At 40.3% G+C, this 16,821-nt stretch overlaps 1 protein-coding gene and 1 non-coding gene across 2 annotated transcripts in view; one reads left to right on the top strand and one right to left on the bottom strand.

Annotated features, from left to right (window-relative positions):
- Positions 1 to 3,381, bottom strand: part of Zip71B (Zinc/iron regulated transporter-related protein 71B) — a 29,293-nt gene extending 25,912 nt beyond the window's left edge. The window contains exon 1 of the mRNA XM_065217382.1: positions 2,597 to 3,381. Coding sequence (XP_065073454.1) covers positions 2,597 to 2,761 — 165 coding nt within the window. The 5' untranslated portion in view covers positions 2,762 to 3,381. The remainder of the gene's footprint in view (positions 1 to 2,596) is intronic.
- A 12,530-nt stretch (positions 3,382 to 15,911) lies between these two features.
- Positions 15,912 to 15,983, top strand: TRNAM-CAU (transfer RNA methionine (anticodon CAU)). Its single transcript has one exon. It is a non-coding gene; the product is annotated as a tRNA-Met (tRNA).
- Positions 15,984 to 16,821: the final 838 nt, after the last annotated feature.

Genomic DNA, 16,821 nt, shown 5'->3' with positions numbered 1-16,821 from the left:
AGTTGATTCCGCAAGATCGTTCGACTACTAATAGAGGCGTCCGCTGGTTTTGGTATTTATAACGAATTTCATAGCGCCTCTCGAATGCTTCATGCTCCTTGTTCCGTATGTGTTGCTGAGCTGGCGGCAAAACATTATACGCTAGAAACTATAGTCTCAGTTCTGTCGAGACTATTCGCTCCATGAGGCCGGTAAAGCACTCCTCGTATTTTCGCATGAAAACACGAGAGCTTCTAAGTGCTTTATCTTTAAGATCATTTGTCATCAGCTTTTCATGGGTCCCTTCTCATTGCTAGATTCCGGGTAATGAGAAGGTGGATTCACTTGCAAAGGTGGGCGCTATGGAAGGCGATATTTACGATCGACAAATTTTAGGATTAATTAAATATTGTATCGTAAATCACATTTCAAACCTCCTACTCCCTTTTTCCCATCCAAAATATTGCAAATCTCCAATAACCTCGAGACAACCGCGAGTATTCGGTCCAGTTCCTTTAAGGGGTCTCATAGCCTAGTCAGTAAAGGCACGGAATCTTTTCGGGTTGGAAATTTTCTCGATTTTCCTGGGCATAGAGTATCATTGTGCTTGCCACACAATATACAAAATTCATGCATTGGTATTGGAATCGAAAGCTCTCAATTAATAACTATGGAAGTGCATTTAAACACTAAGTTCAGAGCACGCAACCTAATATGCACTAAACAATAAGCTTGAAATGCGAATAAGTAGAAGTAGTCCTTTAACTTTAAATATAAGACAGTAATAATGTATAACAAAAATGATAACTCGGCTCTGTAAAGTTTATTCGATTGAGCCTGTACTAATAAAGTAATTATTAAAGAAAATAATTTTCATGTTGTTTTTTTGAAAAAATATATTCAAATGAAAAAGACAACCATTGGCAGCCGCGAACATATGAGCAATGTTTCAATCAAATAGGAAACACTCATGTCTATCTGGTTTGCGTTTTGGGCTGGAAATGTTCGAAAGATATTTGAATATAACTAAATATAACCATGTGAGCAGGCTCGTAAGCGGTCTCCGTAGTTGACGCATTTTCTGAGATAATCGGCTGCCTTTGCCTCCGACACTTGCAAAACAAGCTATCAAAGTACAGTGCCAAACTAAAATATCATATGACAGTGTCTGTCATGCCACGCTGTCGTCGAAGACCGTCACGTATTTATGTATTTTAGTTTTTCTCATAATAAGAGCTGCTAGTGGTGTGCTTGTGTGAATTCTGAAAATCGCAATCAACGATGTCCTAGTAATCACATTTCTGATCAGAAATGGTTTATTTCACACAAAATTGAGGAGTTACAACGAAATCACACATAGTCATACTATTATGATAGTTAGATTTCTTAGCAAAGTTACTTGTTAGTAAATTTTCTATAATTTTGTTTAACGAAGTATTCCCCTTAACCTTAAAAATTCTAAGTTATAAATTTTAATTTTGAAAAAAGAACAACCCTAGTCACTACCTACGCCAAAAGGTAGATCCTTTCTTGTAGACAAACGTTTCCAAATTTGTTAAACCTCTAGAGTGCATGGTTTTCGAGATATAGATTGTTGTTGTGAAATTTTGTGTTTTCGACCATAGTATAATGTTGAAAACCAATAAGACAAACAAGTAGAAATAATTTATTATTTTCACCACTTGTCAGCACTTTTGGGCTCAACTCAAATATGTTTATTATTATTTTCACCCCATTGCGAACACTGAAGCTGTACGAACTTGAGACAAAAAGAGAGATGTTGAAAGAATTCAGGTCACCTAACGGTATAAGATTGTTTTTGAGTTATAAAACTCTGTTGCCTCGAGATAAAAGAGATCCGTTGATATTTCAAACGAAGATGGAATGTTAAATTTAGTGTTCAATTAATAGTGTTACAACACAACAATGATTTATGCTGGTAAGCGTTCGGCCACAAATAAAAAAACTCAACGGAACTATGCATAGCCCAGCCAGGTTTCACTCTCAATGGCGTAAAACAAAACTCAACGGAACTCCACCTGATACCACAAACGGGTTCATTGTGCCTTTCCCAAATATGTTTAGCCCAGCCAGATTTCACTCTCAGCAGTATAAAGCTGTAACAAAATCTGAGTGTGCTTGGCGTGCGTGAAGCAGGATTTGCATTGGTATGAGAGAGACGAACCCAACTAAAAATGTTTGCTGATTTAAGACTGAATGAGCCATTTTTTTAGCTGAAGAAGCATATTTGTGTCTGAATAAGCTCGTATTCTGCTTCCAATGTTTGTTGGGAAAGTACTTGTTGACTCTCTCTGCAAATCCCGCCCCGCACACGCCAAGCACGCTCAGGTCTGAATACACCTTAATAGTCAACAATGAAACTACTCCGAGCACAGTCGTGCAGCTATGAGCTGTGTATAAAATGAAATCGAGAGTAGCTAGTTCGATTGACCCAATTGGTAGTTGAACTGTCCGAAAGCAATCGTGCACCTCTCTCTTTCTTATAGTGAATCATTATTTCATTTCATCGAAGCGTAGATCAGTAACCGCTTTTAGTTAAACCATTTCAAGATCATCTCTCTCTCAAGGAATAGTGTGAATTTATGTATTTACTTACCTCGAATGAGATGACTCCTTTGCTGCCATACTTGTTGAATAGATATTTCAGGAATGGGTTCTCACCGCCGGAACCGCTGGTTGGCGGCTGCTGATGGTCACTTCCGGTTACTGTGACCTCTAGGAACCCTAGCGCCAACAAAACCACCAAGCTAATTCGCTTCATTTTTCCTGATTATCGTTATGTGCACTACTAAGGTAAATGTTTTGAAACACACACGTTGCGCTTTATGGTTTGCTTTCCAAGCTGCACTCAACTACCGCATAGAGCATCAGTGACACTTTTGTTCAACAATCATATCGCTTCCTGTAGCTGTTTGCATTATGTGTTAACACGACCAACACAATGCGTCTTGGGATTGAGCAACTGTTGTAAATTTCGATGACACCACTCTGTTGAGCTAAAGCAACTAATTTAAACAGCAACGAAACTGTGACATCAAACAGATATTTTCTACGATCATTACTCCTCACTGCTCTGCTGGAATGTTTTTGAATTCGCTCAAACAATCAACAGCATCCAAGCGAAAAATCAACATACTAATGACGACAAACACTTTAATAGAACTACTTCTCCAACACTGACTACCCGGTCTCGCTGCTTCCCACGGTTAGGTAGATGGACAAAAATAAAAATAACCACGATCGCGTTATTCTGCACAACACCGGGAAGATCGCAACGCACCGATTTAGGCGGTTGGGCTGGTGTTCACCTAAATAACAGTAGGGTCTCTCTCAGCTATTGCTGCTGGAGAGAAAGAAAGAGTTGCTACCACTTTAACGATCCGATCGTGACTGACTGAAACCGTGGACAAGTGTGGCGTTGATATCCAACTATAGCCTTGCATCCAGCGTTGCCAGGTCATTTTCATAAAAATCTGGCCCAGTTAAAATATAAAATCTTGAAAAATCTGGAAGGCTCCAAAAAATCCTGTTTTTAACATAATGCTATTGAAATTAAAGTGATGTGCCAATCTCCCGTAAAAATCGGTCAGTTTGATCATCTGGATCATGTTTAAATAAATTATATAAAACAAATAACTTGTTAGCATTGCTTAAATCGTCCAAAAGTTAAGAAAATTATTGACACAGTGTGCCCAAAAATTTGAATATCCCTTACGCAGCTTTTAAAAAATTGAGTTAAATCGTTGGTAAAATACTGCAGAAAATATTTTAAGAATTGTTTCTTAAACTGTAACTTAAAAAAAGAATGAAAAGCAAAGAATCAAGCAACTTTGATGGGATGGATTTTTTAAACTAATAGTCAATGTAGTCCTTACTTTTTGATGCAGCACCGTAATATGTATTAATGATTTTAATAGTTCTAAATAATTCTAATATTACCCTGAGGTTGATCAGACTTGCAATGTAATTCTTGACATCATAGGAGGCAGAAGGCAATTTTATTTTAAAGTAAAATTCACCAGGCTGAAGTGGAAATCAAAGCCTAACATCGTGGTATTGACACACAGTTTACCTAAACTACAGGTAGCTCAACTGTGTGCATTACCAATACTAATAATTTTATTATATAACTAAAATGAAAGTCTGAAAGCAGAATTAACATATTTCCTGGGTCCCAGATCATGAAACTTTTTGTTAGTCTGAATTTACTTGGAACTCTTTACGGGATATCTTCGTCCTTTTTTTTCAGATTTCCGTTTGAATCATCCTAGAATTCCATCATACGTCTTTTTTGGATTCCCCTAAATTAATCTTGATAATAACCAAACGTTTTCAGTAACATTCTGAAAGTTCTCTTGTTATCTCTTATAAACCACTCTCCGATTCGACAACTCCCTCAAACTAGCAATAATTTCCAAGAATTGGCATAATTTTGTTTTCATGTTTCTCTATGAAATTCCATTGGAATATTCTTAATAATTTCTTTGGCAAACTCTTCAGAATGACCGTCACACTATTTTCAGACCTATCCAATAATTCCCTTTGAGCTGCTTTGTAGGTAAGGTCAGAATTGTTTTTGAAATCCTTTTCAATATTTGCTAAGTACTCAAATTCTTTGCCAAAATGGCATTGAAAGTCTCCCGGAAATTCCCAGATGTTCTTTTAGCATTATTCCGATTAAATTTCTTAAAATTTTATAAAATGAATCTCCATAGAAACATTGAACAGAATTCAAATGAAATTATTCTCACGATTCGTATCAGCATACTCCTTAAGTTTCATCATAAGAACTTTCTTTGATTTCTCTTCCGAATTCTTTTTCCATTCTTCACAAAATCTTTATGCAATTGTCATCAGAGTTTTTAAAAGACAATTGACACTGTCTTCGACCAGAGGTTGCACAGACTGAAAACTTAACACTAGAAAACTGACAACACACCACACCCAGTAGACCAGTAGGGGAATTTTCAGTTTGCGAAAAGTTCCACTGGCTGGAGCGGGAATCGAACCCTCACTTCGTGGCACTCATAATACGCCTGAAGGACGGGTGACACCGCACGACCAAGAAGCTTGCAAAGATGGATGGAACTCTACTCAGAATAAACTTGAAATTCTCCTTTGGTTTCGCAAAGATTTTGCCTCACACTTCACTGTAAACTATTTTCAACTTTACCTTAAAATTCTGAAATTCTAGGGCAATTCAGGATTCTAAAGAAATTCAGACTGCTGTAACTCAATATTCACAGGTACTTAAAAAAATGCTAAAAATTATCAGATGCTTTTCAAATTTTCCTTATGAATTGTCCTCAAAAATCTCACAAACATACTTCCAAGGCTGAATTTATTGTTGTCAATCCTGAACAGTTTTCGATTTGTCTAAATTAAAAAAAATATGAAAATTCCTCCATATTGAAATTTTGATTTTTTTTATATAGAAAATAAATAAAAATTTCAATTAAACAAACATTTAGGCCCACTATTTTTAAGAGTTTGAAGATTTTTTTCAGCGAATAATCTTTAGAAAATGGCTCCATTTTCATGATTTTGCAACCCATTAACATGCAAACATGTTGTAACAATTCCATGTACGATGTTGTTATTTCCAACGTTGATGGCTTTTAATAATTAAAGAAGCAGTTTTTATTTTTTGTTTAGAGTGTAAATTAATTGCAATGATATTTAAAGCAACATGTTTGAAAAATCTGGAAAAATCTGGAACATATTTTAAAAATCTGGAAATATACGTGATCTGTCATCTGTCGTCCGGCCAGATGACGGAAAATCTGGAAAATCTAGATAAATCTGGAATACCGGCAACGCTGCTTGCATCAGACAGCACAGCCAGTTTTCCAAAAATATCTGGAAGATTCTGGATCCTCATAAAATCTGCATTTTCATTAGTGACCGTTACATTCATCAATATATTGATGAACGTGGAGTGGAAATATTGTCAATGATATTGATGAAGTGAAGTTATATTGTGATTAATATTGTCAATCTCCATATATTGATGAAACTGATGGCAACATCAAAGGCAAACAGACGTAACTCTATAAACAAATTTTCCTTTAAAATATCGTCATGGAACTCACTGACGCTCACAGCGCTGTAGTGAGGGATTCGCGAAACTAATAATATTTAGACTGATCGTTAAATGCAACGATTGAGGAGAAAGAGCTACGTCTGTTTGTCCGTGGTAACATGGACAATACACATAATTGTCAGTATCTTTATGTGTGTAACGTCAACTGTACGAATAAATGAATCTCCGGACACACCATGGTTTTCATTATGCCCAAGAAAATCTTCAGTCATTACTAGCATAACCTTAACGCTTTAGTTGGAAAAATAGTTTGTTTTCAACTAAAAATATTATTATTTAGTATCAAGAAACTTAGCCTCTGTCCTAAAAAAAAACACGAATTTAATTTTATCATAAATAAATCGTGGCGTAAACTTATTATTCATGCAGTTTAAAATTACGTTACCTCAAGTCGAACTTTACAATGATGCAATATTATGATATTTGTTCTTCTAGAGTTTTGATAAAGAGGGTTTTATTAACCTTTTCTTAAAAAATCAATAATTGTTTACCATCCTTTTTTAAATTAATAATACAAACATAAATTTTGCTGAGATCTCAGTAAAAATAAATGCCGACCCTGCTTGGGGTGCCAATCTCGGCAAAAAAATCTAAGTGTGTACTTAACATATCTGTTATAACAACACTGAAAAAAAAAACTGAAAAAATCTTGTTCAATTTTCAAAAACAAAACTGTTTGCTGTTTGTCAGGATGCCCCTAAAAAACTGAAAGAATCCAGTTTATATCGGAATGTTGGCACCGCTGGTCGCAGCTTAGTTTCCCCATTATTATGGTGTATTCAGATCCGAGCGTGAATTAGCGGAGCGGAGCAACTTTCGCATTGGCATGAGAGAGAGATAGATGATTAGTACTTTTCTCTCTCTCTCTCGAACCTTCGCAAAATCACGCCCCGCGCGTGAAATATCGCTCAGGACGGAAACCACCTCTATATTGTTACCGACCGAGCGTGGAAGTACGGCAGGCGACACTACCTAATCATTGTGGACGACAGACAAACAGTCGACGGGAGATAATGAGATGGCAATTCAAATTATATGATCAGTCAAGGGATCCAGTCAGCATCACAGAGATATCGCACACACAACTCTCCTCGGCGTTGGACCGGGCGAGAGATCGTGGACCGTTGATGATCGTGTGGCGAGATGTGCAAATATTTTCGAATGTATCGCCCCTCCCTAATACCCCGGAACGCGAGAAAGAGAGAGAGAGAGAGAGAGAGAGAGCGGATTAAAGTGTTGTCATGTTCGGAGATGCTGTGGAACACAACCATATTATAAATTTGTGGCTAATTGATAATTTGGAATCTGTTGATGAAGTAGGCTCGGTTCTTCGTTGCGTGCAATCACGAGCCGACGAAGAGCATTGCATTGTGCGATCAATGGTTGTTTTGACGGATTTTGAGTACCGATGTAAGTATTACGATGAACATCATCCGGGTGATTGCATGGAAAAGAAGCGACATTCGATTCGTGGACTTGCATGATTGTTAAACGTTTGACGGAAACAAGAGTGAAGTTACGATGAAAGAGTGAAACACTGTCATCAATTTAAAACATTGCGAGCTGTTTGCAACAAATCAGGTAGAATCCTCAGTGCATTACTAGAATGCGTTCAGGAATCTTAATCTTCATGGTCAATCTCTGTTTATCATTATTGAATCTAATTGATAGTTCTTGACAGTTTATTCCTAAATCTACACATCATTGATTATTGTTCCTCTTCTTCTGCTATTCCATTCCCTCATAAACTTTACTCCTGTCATCAACCTAGTGTTCTTAGAACACTTTCACAGTTGTTAATTGAGAGCTTTCTAAGTCAGTACATTTTTTCAGCATATTGTGTGGCAAGTAAAAGGATACTCTATATCTATGCTCAGGGAACTCGAGAAGTTTTCCAACCCAAAAGAATCCTCCTAGTATGTTATTAGTAATAAATATTTGGTTGTCGCCTTCTAATATTAAATATTTGTTCCGATTTATGAGTATGGAGCATTTCGAGCCCAAAACGGCTAAAAAGAATGTCAGTTTTGTCTCGACCCCTTCCGATTTCAATGAAACATTGATCAAATGTTTGCTGCTACTAACACCGACAAACCGACATGAAACTTAAACTTAACTCTTGATCGAGAATCCATAACGGCCGATTCAAATGTGCAGCGATCCCATCTGTCAAAACCATAGAAATGTTTTATCTAGATAAAAATAATTTGTCTGAAATAGACCAGACACGAACCAGCTCATAAATTTTGTACGCGTGTTCGTGGCTAGGATAAATATTTTCCGTGAACACGGCGGCAAATTACAGTTTGCGCTTTGATCAGAAATTTCTTTGCAATTTGTATGATCATTCATGTCGGTTTGTCGGTGCTACTAAGGCCGTTAGCAATGCTGAGTTTCAAAATGGATTCAAACTACTTGACAGTTCTAAAATTTGAAACTGTCAAACATGGAACTGCAACACGATCAGCGCAACGCACAGTTTTAAAAGGTAACTGGTATTCATCCCTACATACCGTATGCGTGATATGTTTGCACCATCGTACAAATAAGGTTCCCGTTTCACTTGTGCATACAATGCATTGGTTTTATTTGCATGCACGTAACCTATAGCTCATACCGTAGTAGGCTGTGTATAAAAGAAAATGATTTACTTAGTTTGACAGTTCATTCTTTGCTCGACTGTCGAGCTGTTCAGTCCGTATTTTCGCTCGAGTTCTCGATTCGATTTTGTTTCGTTTTGTGCTGTCGCGTTGCGCCGTGGAAGTGTCGCCACCTTCTCGCGTTCTGGCAAGTTAAATTGAACTTGCAAACACGAAACAAATGGTGCGTAAACGTGCCAATGAGCCAGCAGCGGGCCCTTCAAAGAAGGTGCTAATCAAGCCCAGCGCGTCGCAGCATGACGCCGGAAAACGAGTACTGCAAGCCAACCAGTATGCAGTACTCCCGGAAGAAAATGGCGATGGTGACGCCGTTCCCATTGCAAGACGAGAGCGGATTCCCCCGCTTTTCACGCCGGTGAAGGATGTTGCCAAGCTGGGTGCCGAACTGGCAAAACACAAGCTGCTGCCTCGCTTCAAGCTTTGCAGCATCGGTACCAAAATCATGTGCTCCAGCCTTGAGGAGTACAAACAAATAGGAAGTTTCCTGAAGAACAACAACGTGGACTTCTTCACGCATGATCTGCCATCGAGCAAGCCACTGAAGGTGGTTTTGCGTGGATTACCGTCGTTCGAGGCTGCTGCGGTGAAGTTCAAGCTGGAGCGGCTTGGGCTCCAACCTGAGGCCGTGTTCCAGATGAACCGGCGTCCCAACCAAAACACCAGCTTCCGTGATCAGTTGTTCCTGGTGCATTTCACGAAGGGATCCACCAGTCCTGCGGCTCTGAGATCCAAAATCCGGGACCTGTTTCAGGTCATCATCAGTTGGGAGCATTACAAACCCCAACATCGTGATGTAACGCAGTGTATGAACTGCCTCTCATATGGCCATGGCACCAAAAACTGCCACATGAAGACAAACTGCGGCAAGTGTGCTGGAACTCACTCAACTGCGTCCTGTGAGCAAGTCGATGACATCGAGCCAACGTGTGTCAACTGCGGTGGAAACCACCAAGCCTCCAATCGAGGATGTCCCAAGCGAGTGGAGTTCATTAATATCCGTCGGAAGTCCACAATCAACAACCAGCTCGGTCGCCTTCGTAATCATCGTTCGCCTCCTGTACTAACAGAAGTCCAGTACCCAGCTCTCCAGCCCCGTCGACATGTTCCGAACCTAGCCCCGCTTCCGCTCAACAACCAACAAGCCAATCCCGCGAGTATCCAAATGGTTCCCAACAGTCGGACAGTTCAGCATCGTCTCGCTGTTGCTGCGGCCCAGCCAATTCCAGGTTCATCCACCGCTCCTGGTTTATCATACGCTGGTGCTGTCTCAGGTGAATCTGTCGACGATTCTCCGTTCACCTCGGAGGAACTTGTGCCGCTCGTGGCCGAGGCCATCATCATCATGCGTACCTGCAAGACTCGATCTGAACAGCTTCATGCTGCCTTGTCACTCGTCACCAAGTATGGACCGTGAAGCTATAAAAATTGCAAATTGGAACGCTTGCTCACTGACGAACAAGCATAGAGAGCTACTCGATTTCCTCAACACCAAGGAGGTCGACATTGCTATCATCACCGAGACGCATCTGAAGCCTGAACTGAACGTATTCCTTCCCAACTTCCGGCTCGTCAGACTTGATCGCACCTGCTCTGGAGGTGGAGGAGTGGCCATCGCTGCAAGACGGAACATCAGTTGCCGGCTGCTACCAAACTTCCAGCTGAAAACAGTGGCCCTCCGCAAAGACACCCCTCACCATCCTTCTCCAAAGGGGGAGTTTGGTAAAGAGAGATGAAAAAACCGCTTTGTACCTTCCTTAAAAGTTGTCCTAGCTCGCTATTCTACTATCTATATGCAATTTCCACACTGCCGTACTCTAACGGAACTATCAGCTCTATACTTTCATCTACTCCATCTATCGTATAAAAATTACCACTACAGTCTGTTATTTGAAATTAGTATCTTAAACTATGTAAATCGTTGACTTCACGCAGAAGTAATACTAAACATATAGTTAAAGTACTATCATCAATTTATTTATTTATTTAACCACCATCTTTGACATTTTAGCCATACAGACTGTTTAAGGTGACTTAATCCTATTCTTAAAAAAACTGGTCTACTTATATTAAAATCAAAAACATCACACACATCATTAAACAGTTTGCAACATCTATCGAGAGGATTGTTATAACCGTAAGCAGTACGATGTCCGGGAGTCCACAGAAAGTATTAGTTGCGGAGACGGCGAGCTGGAGTGTGGAAATTGATGTTCCCGAGCAAACAACTGCAGTCAATATGATTACTAATCATGTCAAATATGAACATCCTCTGGAGAAAGACTCGGCGATTTGTTAGTGTTTGCAGCCAATAAGCGCACATCTATGCTCGTACGGAGGTAAGCTATCTGGATTTGTCCATGGCAGACGTCGTAATGCAAACTTTATATACTGTTTCTGGATTCTCTCGATGCGCAGTACATGAACAGCATGATATGGAGCCCAAATTTGTACTCCATATTCAAGAACACTGCGGACCGTAGAGCAGTACAGTGCTTTCAGGGCTAGTTTCAGGATATACACGTCATCGAATTGTGCAGTATTGCGGCGCAAAAATCCTAGCATGGAGTTGGCCTTTGCAAAGTGCTCGTTAAACCGTAGTTTGCTGTCCAAGATGAGCCCAAGATCCTTAATGGCAGCAGCGATTGATTCATAGAGTAATCAAAAATGATCGGAGAGTGAGAGCGGGTAAGAGTAATCACTTTGCATTTGGCAGCATTGGCTTGCATTCCATTCATCTGACACCAGGATGACAATCGCTCTATATCAGCTGGTAGTGCGCAACAATCCACGATCGATTTGATCACACGGTACAGCTTAAGATCATGCGCATATAACAACTTACAGGAACTTAGCATATCACACACGTCGTTAATAAACAGAACGAAAATTAGAGGTCCTAGGTGACTCCCTTGTGGAACCCCCGATGGTATATGGAATACCTCGGATCTGGAATAATGTACCTTAACGAAAGCCTTCCTGGATGATAAGTATGATCTCAACCAACAAACGATCCACGGTGGAAGACCAAGACGGTTTAGCTTATGGCTAGGTCGTGAGGGACTTTGTCAAAAGCCTTAGAGAAGTCGATGTAAACGGAGTCCACTTGCTGACGCTTCTCGATGCTACCTATAAGAGTGTTCGTGTAAGTCATCAAGTTAGAGACTGTCGATCGTTTTTTCATGAATCCATGCTGAAACTCTGAGATTATGGGTTGAACAGCTGGATACAACTTCTCATGCAGAAGACTTTCGAGATCTTTGGCCAAGGCAGTTCAGGATCGAGATAGGTCGGTAATTTTCCACTATGTGCATGTTACCGGACTTGAAGATTGGTGTAATTGAGGCGAGCTTCCAGGCATTCGAAAAAACGCCATCCTTAAGCGATCGATTGAAAATAGACATAACGGGAGTGGCCAACGATGCTGCACAGTTCTTGACAAAAGACGGTGGAATACGGTCCGGGCCTGGACCTTTCGATGGATCGACTGAGCGAAGGGCTTTGAGATTAGCGCCTTGACTGAAGATGAGCTGCTGCAGGTGAATGTCGTATCTTGGTAGCTGATCAATGTATTGCTGCGGTAGAGGAGTTTGATCGGGTTCAAAAACACTTTGGAAAAAGTCAGCGAAAAGGTCAACAGAAGCGGTGTCGGTGGTGGAGCTTCTACTACCGTAGGTGACGTCCACGGGAATACCAGCTGATCTTTTCCGAGAGTTGATAAAAGACCAGAACGACGATGGATTTTCCTTGAAACCCCTCTGGAGGTTGTCGACGTACTCACGAAAGCGAGCTTCCTGCAAACTATTATACTCTGCTTCTACTAGCTGCACCGTATACTTGTTTGCTGCGGTCCGGGAACGAAAGTAACGTTTTCGAACTTTACGCAGACGGTTACGCAGATTACGCAATTGCGGATTCCACCAAGGTTGTTGGAATTGCAAACAAGATTTTCGTGTCTTCACCGGAACAGTATCTTGGATTACTTTATAGATGTTGTCGTAGAATACGGAGAAGGCGGCATCAATGGTGGGTTGGTCAAGTATTTGTACCCAATCTAAGGTGGCAATCCTCGTGTTAACAACATCGAAATCACATTGTGCAAAATTATACTCACTGTTTCAAAATGGTTTCAAACCACTTGACAGTTCTAAAATTTGAAACCGTCAAACATGGAACTGCAACACGATCAGCGCAACGCACAGTTTTAAAAGGTAACTGGTATTCATCCCTACATACCGTATGCGTGATAATGTTTGCACCATCGTACAAATAAGGTTCCCGTTTCACTTGTGCATACAATGCCTTGGTTTTCTTTGCATGCACGTAACCTATAGCTCATACCGTAGTAGGCTGTGTATAAAAAAATAATGATTTACTTAGTTTGACAGTTGCACCATGACGAAGTGGCAGTGTATTCGTGATTTGTCCCACGCACAAATTTCGCAAAACGATATTTCAATCGAGTGTCCTGGTGGACCGTCAAAAGGGTTTTAGACCGAGAAAAGAAAGGACAACTATCCGCGAAGGTGGCCACAGGTCGTCCGAGGTCAGCTCGGGTTCCGAGGGTTATCGCTGCTATCAAAAGGAAGATTCGGGTGAATCCAGTGCGTTCAATAAGGAAAATGGCAAAGGAACACGGGATCAGTGACTTTACGGCACGGAAGATCGTAAAGGAAGATTGCGAGGCGAAGGCACGGAAAAAAACTCACATGATTACCAACCGCATCCGGGAAATTCCTTAAGCGAAAAAATCACGGGGCGCAAGCGGGGACACACGTATTGGCTTCGGAAGGATCAAAAATAAATACGCACGGCACTTCACGGAAGAACAGACGAAACTTTACTATTGTTGTTGTTATGTACACATTAAACATTTAGTGTTGCCAGAAGGGCCGTCATGCACATATAAGTGCCATAAAAGTTTATGTATGGTGAGGGGTAACACAATGTAAATACCTTCAACTTCAAGCAGCACTTGAGCGAATACCAGCATGATTTCATGGCAGGGCGGTCAACTACTTCCAACCTTCTGTGTCTCACCTCGTACATTACGGACAGTATGACAGACCATATGCAAACAGATGTCATCTTCACTGACCTATCAGCCGCCTTCGACAAGTTGAACCGTCCTATAGCGATTGCCAAACTGGATAGGCTCGGTATAAACGGCAGGCTCCTACGATGGTTCGCATCCTATCTATCTGATCGTCAGTTGGAAGTTGCAATCGACGACTGCCGATCTCGTTCGTTCCCTGCCACTTCGGGTATTCCGCAAGGTAGCCACCTCGGCCCGTTGCCTCGGTGGTCCTCGACGGTCCACGACTGTCGTTCGCAGACGACATGAAAATCTATCTCCGAATCCGAGCCATCGCTGACTGCCACCTTATCAGACAAATACGTTTCTGGTTCTTTGAACCATCAAGAGGTGCTACTTTCGACTTGGCGGCCAATACAATAATCTACGACAATCTTCTCGTCGGTCGAAAGATGCTGGTAGGCCTTCTCAGAGGCGTCCCAGAGGCCGTGTATTTCAATTGATACTTGAACGGAGGTGGGTGCGCCCACCTAGGAATGATGATCGTTGCTCGTCCATGGAGTAAAATGCCCACTTATAGAAAAAAACAACGAAAACTTTTCCTCAGATGCATTTTCCGGGTAACGGATTGTGTTTGTTTTCAACTGGTGGTTTCACAAATAATTCCTGATCAAAAAATCATATGTTGACCTACTGATTCCTTAAAAATAATGCATTTTGTGCAAAACATGACACAGTTGTTAAAATCATCAACTGCAAATTAAGCTTTTAACAGAATATATCGCAAAATAATTGAACGAATTCACTTGTCGTATATTATTTATAAGTTTTTCTTCATGAATCACTTTATTGAGACCTTATTTCTGATGTAACTTAAAGGAATAATATATTTTTTTTTTTATTAAATTTATTAATTTTTTTAAATTAAAATTAAAATGCCCCATCTCTTTGCATTATCTACTTGCAGGGGTTATGGTTTGTCTATCATGCGGTGCATTTTACCCCAATGTTGTGGTGCGTCTTGCCTCAATGTTGTGGTGCATTTTGCACCACGAATCAGGCGTTTTGCCCCACTATCATTTTGGAACCGATTTATAAAACACCTTGTGAAAAATCATCGTTTTTAGTTCGAAATCACTCGATATTTGACGATTTTGCTTAAACTGTTGCGGAGCTTCAATCAATGCTGTTGTTGGAACTCGTGTAATGGTTCGCCAGAGATATTGGACGAAGATTTTATCCTATCACCGGGCCAATCAACCCGAAAAATTTTGCTGTGTCTGACGGCTCGGTTCGTCTTGTGATTGTGCTCGTTGTTGTTGAACCATTTGGCAACGGTGTAAAGTGGAGCAAATCCGTCGAGGGAGCCCCTCTTGAGGACTTCGGTTGGTTCGACGATGAGTGTCAAGAACGCACCAAAATGCGGAGCGATACAAACGGAGGCGATGATAACAAATTAATCTTTTTCTGGAAAGATTTAGAGTGTGAAGAAACGGATCAGCTGTATTGTTCTCAAAAGACGTATCAGTTCTACAAGAAATGCAACGCGGGTTGCAAAAACTTTGTTACGAGTCGAAATGTGTCGGGATAAGGATGGAAGTATCTTGACGGAGTCAGCTACAGAAACAACACTGTGCACAACACAATTATCAGGATAAATCGCATTTCTATTATAACACCCGAAAATTTCTTTCGTCTGATTTTCTCTGACATCTTCCCTTGAGAGATTTACTAATATGTATGTATATCCGATGCAAAAATTAGCCTCACCTGAATGGAAAACGTGATAAGCCGTTTCGTCACATGGGTGCGTTTGGACCATTGTCATCTTTGAACGAATACTTTATCAGCAAGATACCAACGCGATGTGAAACTTATCTGTCACGTAGGTCAAGGTATGCAAACTTCCATTCCAGTAAATCATTTGAGCAAAGCAAAGTATTTGTTAATGTCGTTGTGGATAGTAAAAGGTAATCAAATTGGTGTTTTAACCGCACCAATAAAATTACAATGAAGTTACGGCCATGTCAAACGTACGAGTCATGCACATGTTTATACACCCACACCGTACAGTTGGAATCAGCTGATTTGCTGTAATTAAACAAATATCATGGACAGCAGAGTGGCGCAGTGGAAGCGTGCTGGGCCCATAACCCAGAGGTCCGTAGATCGAAACTACGCTCTGCTAGAGAAGTTTTTTTTTTACTTTGTGATATTAATTTGTGAATGAAATATGCTTTATTCCGATTTGTATAGAGTTAAGAATAATGATTTGAAAAACTTAAAAGCGATGTTTAGCAAAAACAAAAAACAGCTTAGTGATAGATAATACAGAGATTTTTTTTTTAAAGATACGAATGTGTGGAAATTGTACAAAAAACTACCTCTAATGTGACCCTTTGGAACAGTCTTGAATTCTTATTTGTCATTGTATAATTGTTTTGATTGTATGATTTACATTAGCATAAATCTAGTTCTGAAGTCATTGTGAAGAGTGTGGTGGGTGTTGCCGTTCACCCACACCTTGTTCTCGGCTGTCCTTCAAACAATTAGGTTTATTTTTGGTAGGTGACTATTTTTTGGATGATTCTAAACACATACAAAAAATTACCCAAGTCGATTGGAAATCAGCTGAGAAATGGCGGTGCGTAGACGGCACCACCCACTGTGCTCTTCGGGGGATTTGTGTACAATCTAATTGGGCAAAATTCGGATTACTTCCATTCTTCTTCATATTGTACAGCCTCGTTGAAAGGTAATGGAAAAATTGATTACACTAAAATTATAACATGTTTGAATGTCAATTTGAGCCGTCGGAAATCTGTATGCTAAAGAGTGTGAGATTCTACGCTGGGCGTAAAACCTCATTTGACATTGCCAAGAATTTAATCCCTAAACGGTGTGCTCCTTTTTCACATCCTACACATGCGATATGTGGCAGAGTACCTTCAAGGCACTATTGGAACAGCATTTCGTTAACTATTGTTACAGCGTGCGGCCTTTTTATCACGAGCCTTAACTCGTAC

Source organism: Ochlerotatus camptorhynchus, unplaced genomic scaffold (genome assembly GCF_037179485.1).
Source record: "Ochlerotatus camptorhynchus isolate MF236.1 unplaced genomic scaffold, CSIRO-AGI_Acam_v1.1 ptg000077l, whole genome shotgun sequence".
Taxonomy (NCBI): Eukaryota; Metazoa; Arthropoda; class Insecta; order Diptera; family Culicidae; genus Ochlerotatus; species Ochlerotatus camptorhynchus.
This window is presented reverse-complemented; position numbering and strand designations above follow the sequence as displayed.